Source organism: Chrysemys picta, chromosome 12 (genome assembly GCF_011386835.1).
Source record: "Chrysemys picta bellii isolate R12L10 chromosome 12, ASM1138683v2, whole genome shotgun sequence".
In the NCBI taxonomy this organism is placed as follows: Eukaryota; Metazoa; Chordata; order Testudines; family Emydidae; genus Chrysemys; species Chrysemys picta.
This window is the reverse complement of record NC_088802.1, coordinates 57,211,345-57,219,661: the sequence shown is the minus strand read 5'-3', so window position 1 is coordinate 57,219,661 and position 8,317 is coordinate 57,211,345. Positions and strand designations below refer to the sequence as shown.

At 49.9% G+C, this 8,317-nt stretch overlaps 1 protein-coding gene across 2 annotated transcripts; it reads left to right on the top strand.

The window, feature by feature from the left end:
- The first annotated feature begins 352 nt into the window (after positions 1–352).
- SIRT7 (sirtuin 7) lies at positions 353–8,144 on the top strand. 2 transcript variants are annotated; one of them, XM_005283069.3, is made up of 10 exons: positions 353–628; positions 756–893; positions 2,831–2,935; positions 4,038–4,108; positions 4,269–4,341; positions 5,420–5,518; positions 6,018–6,254; positions 6,508–6,588; positions 6,849–6,955; positions 7,561–8,144. In XM_005283069.3, exons 1-10 carry the CDS (start codon positions 533–535, stop codon positions 7,772–7,774), a joined length of 1,221 nt encoding a protein of 406 aa, XP_005283126.2. In that variant the 5' UTR covers positions 353–532; the 3' UTR covers positions 7,775–8,144. The 2 variants fall into 2 exon arrangements, with proteins under 2 accessions (XP_005283126.2, XP_005283127.2); XM_005283070.5 differs by having other exon boundaries at positions 516–628; positions 756–1,164.
- The last annotated feature ends 173 nt before the right edge of the window (positions 8,145–8,317 follow it).

Below are 8,317 nucleotides of genomic sequence, written 5' to 3'. Positions count from 1 at the left end.
GCTCCTGGCCACAGGCGTGAGGGGCCCAGCCCGGCTGAGTGAGGGTCTAGGTCCTGGCCGGGCTCCCGCCTCCAGCGCGGGACCACCCAGCGCCACAGTTCTGAGGGGAGAGGGGGAGGCGCGCTGGGCCGAGGGGGGGGGGGGGCAGGCGTGGGGGGGGGGGCGCGCGCTGGGCTGAGGGAGGGTCGGGCGGGGGCGCGCGCCGGCTGTCCCGTGTTGTTTGGAGGCCCGGCGAGGCGAAGGGCCCCGCTTGCTCCGCGGCCGGCGCTGAGCCCAAGCGCGTCACTGCGCAGGCGCCATTGGCGCACCGCTCCGCCCCCTGGGCTTTGCTGCTGGCGGGGCAAAGGCACGTGAGAGGCGGGGGCTCTGTCCTGTAACCCAAACTACTCTCTTTACCCGGAAATAGCCGCTCTGTCCCGGAAGTGAATATCATCCTTTCCCCCCCCCCGCGACTCTGTTGCCGGAAGCGGAAGTACAAGGTCTGTCTACTCTTGGTTCAGTACCCGGAAGCGGCCGGCATCCTGCGGCTGTCATGGCGGCTGGCGGGAGCCTGAGCCGGACGGAGCGGAAAGCGGTAGCACGAGCCGAGATTCTGCAGCAGGAGGAGCAGCAGGACCGGCGCAGACAGGTACCGCCCCCTCCCTTTTGCCCCGGGTCCCTCGTCGGACTCCGCCGCCGCAGTACGGTCCCACCCCGCCTCGGTCCCCCTCGGGCGGGCGCGGCGGGTGACCGTGTCTTTGCTCTCCGGCTGGCAGGTGTCCCGGATCCTGAAGAAGCCGGTGGGGGAGCGGAACCCTGAGGAGAGCCTGCTCCTGGGCGAGTGTGAGGATATCGTGCGGGAGCTGGAGCGGCGGCGCAAGAAGCGCGAAGGGCTGCGCAGGAGGCAGGAGGAGGTGGGTGCTCACCCGTGCTGGGACGTTGAATGCCCCTCGTGCGGACCCCGCTATAATCATTGTTATCCAATGAACCGCTAAGCCACGTGAGCACATCAGACTTCCGCCCTCCCTTGGATCCCTGTCCACTTGCCCTGCCACTTCAAAGGCATAGTCCTAATCTTCAGAGCTGCTAAGGATCAGGACCCTGCACGTCTCTGGGACCATGAGGATCACACGACCTAGAGCAAAGCATGTGAGAGCTGGAAAATTCTCAGTTGAGAGGAGGCAGGTATGGAATGAAATTCCAGACTAGACTAGTGAGTCTCAGGTCTAACCTTTGGTAAAGGTTTCCACCATAACTAGAATGACACTTGCAACAAATATTTTTTCCACTAAAAGAATAAAGTCAACAGCAAACAGAGCTTCCTCTAACTAGAAAAGGGAGAAGAGACAGACTCTGGTAAGGACTTCCATGTTGCTTACCTAACTCTTGTTGCATGAGCTCCAATAGCATAATGATGAGTGGCAGTAAAAAAAAAATGGAGGATAGTTTCTGTAATCTACAGAATTAGCCTGACAGGGAAACTGTCAGAAAATGGATCAAATTCAGTGGAGAATTGTCCTTTTGGGAAAGGACATGTAAGGGTGTCACTGTCTAGGAGGTTTCAGAGTAGCAGCCGTGTTAGTCTGTATCTGCAAAAAGAACAGGAGTACTTGTGGCACCTTAGAGACTAAGGAATTTATTAGAGCATAAGCTTTCGTGGGCTACAGCCCACTTCTTCGGATCATATGCATCCGAAGAAGTGGGCTGTAGCCCACGAAAGCTTATGCTCTAATAAATTCCTTAGTCTCTAAGGTGCCACAAGTACTCCTGTTCTTTTTACCATCTAGGAGATTTCTAACCCACCATCAAGGTTTAATAGTCCATGTCAATTATTTTCTATTCAGAGAAGAAATTGTTCCTGACTGGCATTGTATGTCAGCTCTTTCCCCCCCCCCCCCCCCTCCCTAGGATGAGACATTGCAGCTTCCAGGGATGCAGAGTGAGAACCAGGGAGTCAAACTGATATTTATTTTGCTTTGGTTCAGGTTTGGGTTCAGTTGTATTCTATGTGTTTTGGTTCTTTTCTGGTTCAAGCCATCAAAAAATCCCAAGAAACTTCATTTACTGATTCAAACTAGGTCAAATCAAATTTCAATCTGATTTAAATTTAAAAAAAGACCTGAAACTGTTTAACTTTTACATGAATTTTCCTAGTGTTCTTGTGCTGTCAAACAGAATTTATTTTTTTTATGAACAACATGTTTGAACAAACTAAAATAACATCTTGTAAGATTTTCTGTGTTGTATTGGACCTGTGCGGTGAAAGGATACTTCTGAGGCCTGAGAATGTTCTTTCACCACTCACTTGTATTGCTGGAACTGTAAATTGATTCATCTTGGGCATGACATTTTCATGATGTTTCCAGTAGTTTAATATGATTTCTTTCTTAATGAGATGTGGCTCATTTGCAAATGAATCAAGAATTGTCCCAATCCTTTTTTGAGCTTTTCTTCATCCAGATATCTCTTTATTTTTGGAGATTTCATGAGCTTTAAGAAGAAGTTGCAGTTCATCATCCAGTCTTTCAATTTCAGATGTGTCTGACATTGATACTATTACATAATTATTTTCTACTTCTGACTGAAACATTTCCGTTTTCATCCACGTTTTGCTTAAATTAAATTTTACCTTGACTTTGTCGTCTTGTGTCAGTAGGAATTGATATCTAGGATCAAGGTATGCACATGAGAAAAAGATTTTCAAACAATTTTTTTTTTCTAATTTTTTAATTGAAGCCATTAAGGATTCAGTAAAAAGAGAAGAGACTAGAAGGGAGTTAACCAGCAATTTGTGTAGAGTGACGCACTGCATCTTAGAGCGATTGCTCTAACTTCCTTGTCTTCTCTTTAGGTTTGTGATGAACCAGAGGAATTAAAGAGAAAGGTCATTGAACTGGCTGCAGCTGTCCGAAGTGCGAAACACCTGGTCATCTATACAGGAGCTGGGATCAGCACGGTAGGGTTGAATGGGATGAGTGTTTAAGGCTGCTGGAGTTCCTTCAGCAGTGTTTCTATGCCATAAATTCTACAGAGATCTTTCTTGGCTAGTGAGTGGATTGCATGAGGACAGGAAGGTGTGTAAGCAAAGTATTAGGAGTCCTAGGATCCTGGATTCAGACTGAGATTGGCCCACGGTTAGGGACTGGACGATGGGCAGGACACCTTCATGTTTTGTGTCTCAGGAAGACACTTGTTAGTCAGAGAGGCTGAGGCTCTGACTGCATACAAAGATATTTGTCAGAGCCAAGATCACTGTACAAAGAATGTCCTTTTTGATCTGATCAGTAAGGCCACTCCTTCAGATTTCTCTTCAAGACTCACTTCTGTCCTATAGCCAATACGAAATTGGCCAGTTAATGATGGCTAGGTTGAAGGGCAGATAGGTCTAGCAGGCACTTCATAATTTTTAAGTTATAAAGATCTATAAAAATGGTCTCCCTTTGTGGTCCCTTCTGGGAGAAGTGGGTGTTGAAGTCAGGCACATCCCTCCCGTGTATGTCACTTATCACTTTTGATTGTGAATTTTTTGAAGCAGGAACCATATTTTCTTCTCTTTTTCTACAGCCCCTATGGGGGCATGATTCTGACTGAGTTGTCTGGGTGCTACTGTGCTATAGACATTTGTGCTGGAGAATGGCCAGCATAGGCCAACAAAGATGCCACCATATCTGGAGGAACTATGGAAAGATTCAGGAATTGAGTTCTTTGTGGGGAAACAGGAAATACTGAGTGGGAAAAAGTGGCAGAAATTATATCAATTATGTGAGGGAGGAGAATATTAGGGATCTAATATAAAAATGCAGAAACTGAACGAAGGGGGCAGATGGACAGAATGTTGCTCTGTGAAGGATGATGATTCTGGATGAATTGTCGGAGTGAGTTAAGCATGGAGTTCAAACAAGTGAGACAGACCTGTATGTGCTTCTGTATGAGAGAGGGATGATGAATTTGTGGGGAATGTAGAAAGTGAGAGTCAGATAAACTAACAAGGCTGGACTGGTGGTGTGGGGAGCATTCTCAGCAGGTCTAATTTTCCTTTTGTTTCTCCTGTAATGCAGGCAGCTTCAATCCCTGACTACAGGGGTCCTAATGGAGTTTGGACGTTACTGCAGAAAGGGAGGAGTATCAGGTAAGCAGATGACATTCCTAAGTTTTTTCCTTCTGCTCTAATGGGGTGACAGTCTTTGCAAACCTCACAAGAGTATCTTTCTGGGCTGCACAGCAGAAGGCGAAGACTGAATGTGGGATTAACAGCTCCTCTTCTGTTCCTTTTCCTTTCCATTTGCCAGGGCTACAGATCTGAGTGAAGCGGAGCCCACACTCACCCATATGAGCATTGCCTGCTTACACAAGCACAACCTGGTAAGGTCCTAAGCTCACTAGTGCTCTGGTACCTGGATCTGAAGGGAGAGACTGGAAAATCAACAGAGACCAGTTGCTGGGAGTGTTCCTTGGGTTACTGAACATAGTTACTGTTACTTACGGAAGGTGGCCAGATGTCCACATGAAAACAGCAGGGTTTGTGCTCCTGTAAAAACCTAGTGTCTTATTAGTGTAACCAGGGTGAAAGTAATATAAAATTCTTACAGGTACGGGGGCCTGGCGTGGGCCCCCAGAAGGGGTGGGGCCTCGGGTGGAAGGTGCGGGGCTGGAGGGGGTCAGCCTCCCCCAGCCAGCCCATTTGCACTGCATGGCCCACGCTGCCTGGGGCTCTGGTGGTGATTTAAAAGGGCCCAGGACTTCGGCCGCTGCCCTGGTAGCGGCAGTGGCCTGGAGCCCCGATAATGGTGGCGGCCTGGAGCCCTGGGCTTTTTTAAATTGCTGGCTCTGGGGCAGTTAGCCCTTTTGCCCCCCACTCCGTCAGCCCGGAGTGGGACAATTATGCGCTTTAATGTTGTTGCCCCTCTCTCCCCCCCACCCCCCTCCACATCACCGCTGCTGACTGGGGGGGGCCAGCAACATTAAAGCGCTGACGTGGCAAAGGACCCTCCGGCAGTGCTTTAGTGTCGCTGCATACAGGCTGGTACCAGCTTCTTACTGGTACACTGTACCAGCCCACTTTCACCCCTGGATGTAACTCCCACCCTTTGCAGCAGCACCTTTTCCATAGCGTGCGCACATGCGCTCGCGCTCTCTCTCTCTCTCACACCCACCCACCCACCTCTGTTACTGAGGATGGGTGAGGGTCCCTGTTATAAAACTCCTAGCAGAGCGATAGTGAGAACTCCTAGCAGAGCTTTATTTAGCAGTGGGAGCCCTTTAACTTCTGTCATAAGTGTGTGCTGGTTTCTGTGTCTTCTCAGTCATTTCTTTCCCACCCTGCTTGGACTCTGCCAACTGTGCTCAGATTCTGGGGTTGTACTGAGATCAGTCTGTTTGCCTCATTGGTGAACGCTTTCAGAGTTCCCTGCCATGTCAGCTCTGCTTCCTTCCTTCCAAGGTACAGCATGTGGTGTCTCAGAACTGTGATGGGCTCCACCTACGGAGTGGGTTACCCCAAGCAGCAATATCTGAGCTTCATGGAAACATGTACATAGAGGTGAGTAGCCAGGGCACAGGCTTGCTATTCTGTGGGCTCAGGTGGGTTGTAGGTTGTAGGCTGCTGGCCTGTCTCCCCAGTCCATGAAGGATTAAACTCTACACCTGGAGTCTGTTCAGGCCCTTTCTTCAGGGCACAATGTATTGGTTGCACTGACAGTCTTTAGAAAAACCCCAAATGAAACAGTTTAGCATAAATCCAGCAGCTCTTCCTCAGTCCTCCTATAGACAATATGCCTAGGCATACCCCTGCCACAGGAACTACCCTACTTCCTGTAGCTCCCGCCTAGAAAGCGAGCTCTTTCAGCCTTATAGGAATCAAGTGCTCATCAGGCAGTCACCTGACACCTCCCCCCTTACCAGCTGGGTCTGAATTCCCTACCAGGGCGAAACACCTATTGTTAAAGGAGCACTGCCTCAAACCAAGGCTAACTGATGCAAGGCCCCTGGCAAATGTCCCTGTTACATAACTGCATTTCCTTGCTTCCTTCCTGCACAAGGTCTGTACTTCCTGCACACCCAATAGAGAATATGTGCGAGTGTTTGATGTGACGGAGCGCACAGCCCTGCACAGACATCATACAGGCAGGATGTGCCATAAGTGTGGGACACAGCTGAGAGACACAATCGTCCATTTTGGGGAGAAAGGGACCTTGAGGGAACCACTGAACTGGGAAGCAGCAACAGAGGCTGCAAGCAAAGCAGATGTGATTCTGTGTCTGGGTTCCAGCTTAAAGGTAACTAGACGCTCAGTGAAGATTGTTAGCAGCATTCTCCTTTGGTGATGCACCCTGGCGCGGAGCAGTCTCCTCCCAAAGACCCTGGTGTCAGGCCTCGCCCACCACATGTGATAAATCCAGGTGCCGGGTAGTCTCTCTTCTGACTCCTCCCTCATCCCCTTCCTGGTAATAAATTCCACCTGCTCTCACAGATATATTCTAGTATTCACATCTGCCTTTGGCTATACTGACCGTCTCTATTTTATGCCAGGTTTTGAAAAAGTATCCACATCTTTGGTGCATGAGCAAACCCCCCAGTCGCCGTCCAAAACTCTACATTGTGAACCTGCAGGTGAGATGTTAAAAAATGGGAAAAGCCTCATATGAAATGATTCTGCGCCTACATCCTGCTGTACAGGGGAAGCTGGAATTCATACCCACAAAGAGTCTGGGAGCTAGACAGTGAATTTGAGCAGGGGACAGACTGGGACATGGGTCCCCTGCCACAATACAAGGCTGTTAGGTCTGGATAGGGTGCTGTGCAGGGATCATATAAAGGTTGCTCATTCAACCTGTCTGGATTTTTATCTTCACTTCCTTGGCCCCCCACAGTGGACTCCAAAGGATGATCTTGCTGCCTTGAAACTACATGGGAAATGTGATGATGTTATGAGATTACTGATGGAAGAACTTGGTCTGGAGATCCCATGCTATGACAGGTATAGATCCTCAGGTCTGGTGGCTGCCTCATATTTACTGACAATAATATTCATCTATTTTATAGAGAACTCACCCCCCCTTCACTTCCCTCCTACAAAGCAAGTCACTTCTGCCATCCTCGTTTTATAAATGGGGAAACTAAGGCACAGGGAAGGGAAGTGATTTGCTGTCACGGGGATTATAATATGGAAGTTCCAAATTCCCAGGCCTTTGCTGAGACTGCACCCTCCTGTGCCTGTTTACTACAGAACATTCCTCTGCCTGTTCGGCAATATATTTTAATATTTGTAGTTTAATGGTGATTTTCATCTGGGTAGATATGGACCCAGAAGGCACTGTCAACAACTCCTGGCAGAGGTGGGGCAGTGAGATGTTTGCAATGGCAGAGCAGTCCAAAAGCGTGCCTTCCAGGGGAGAGCACAAGAGGTGATTTTAGTCACATAGCTGCTTCTCTGGACTGAGTGAATAGTAGCTGCTCACTGGCTACATCCAGGATGGAGGAGTGTAATTTTCAGCAGTGGGTTCAGTTCCTCTCTGTGGTAGTGCTGAATTCCCCAGCAGCAGGCCGAGGAGCCTTTCTGACACATCTGTCTTGTTTTGGTAGAACAAAGGATCCTATCTTCTCTCTGGCTATTCCCCTTAGCCCCGATGAAGAAGGCAGTCACAGTCGGAGACCCGTGGCACCACCATGGAGCCTGGAGGACGCGCAGATGCAAGAGCAGCAGCAAGAGCCAGCTTCTCCGCTCAGCCTCTCTCTCTCGGGTGGCTGGTTTGGCAGGGGTTGTGCAAAAGGCTCCAAGAGGAAAAAAGTAAATTGACTTTGTAAATTGCCATTTGAACACTCTTTTTATGGAAATACATCAGCTGGTGCCCTTCAGGATGGCTTTTCCCTACTGCCCTGGACTCTGCTGGGTTTGCCATGGACTCCACACAGACTCTGCTGGTCTGAGGTGGGGGCAACTGGAAAAAACTGCAGGAGTCGTACCGTATTTTCATGCAACTATTTACGATGCGAAGACAAAGCTGAGAGGACAGCTGGGTATTAGGCAATGGGGCTTGCAGTCTGAACCCTTCCCCTTAACCTCAGCACTTGCACTCTGCTCTCTAGCCGCACTGGCAGGCTGGTGCACCTGCCGGGTCCCCGCCTGGCGGGGTTCTTTTCGCTAAGTAAAGAAAGCCTGGACTCTCCTGCGGTTCTGAGACTGGCTGGTGGGGTGACCCTGGGCTGGGTGCAGGAGCCCGATTGTGTCCTGCCGGGGGGAGGGATTCCGGCTGGGGGCTGGGGGGGCATGTGGCCGCGGCCTTGGCATTACAGCCCGTCGGGCAGGGCCGGCTCCCTCCGCCCCGCCCCGGGGAGGGAG

Excerpts from the sequence above, each read along its gene's own strand:
- SIRT7 (XM_005283069.3), top strand. The coding sequence starts at position 533 with ATGGCGGCTGGCGGGAGCCTGAGCCGGACGGAGCGGAAAGCGGTAGCA. Across the intron at positions 629-755 it reads AGCAGGACCGGCGCAGACAG|GTGTCCCGGATCCTGAAGAA; the intron begins GTACCGCCCCCT and ends TCCGGCTGGCAG. Across the intron at positions 6,255-6,507 it reads GTCTGGGTTCCAGCTTAAAG|GTTTTGAAAAAGTATCCACA; the intron begins GTAACTAGACGC and ends ATTTTATGCCAG.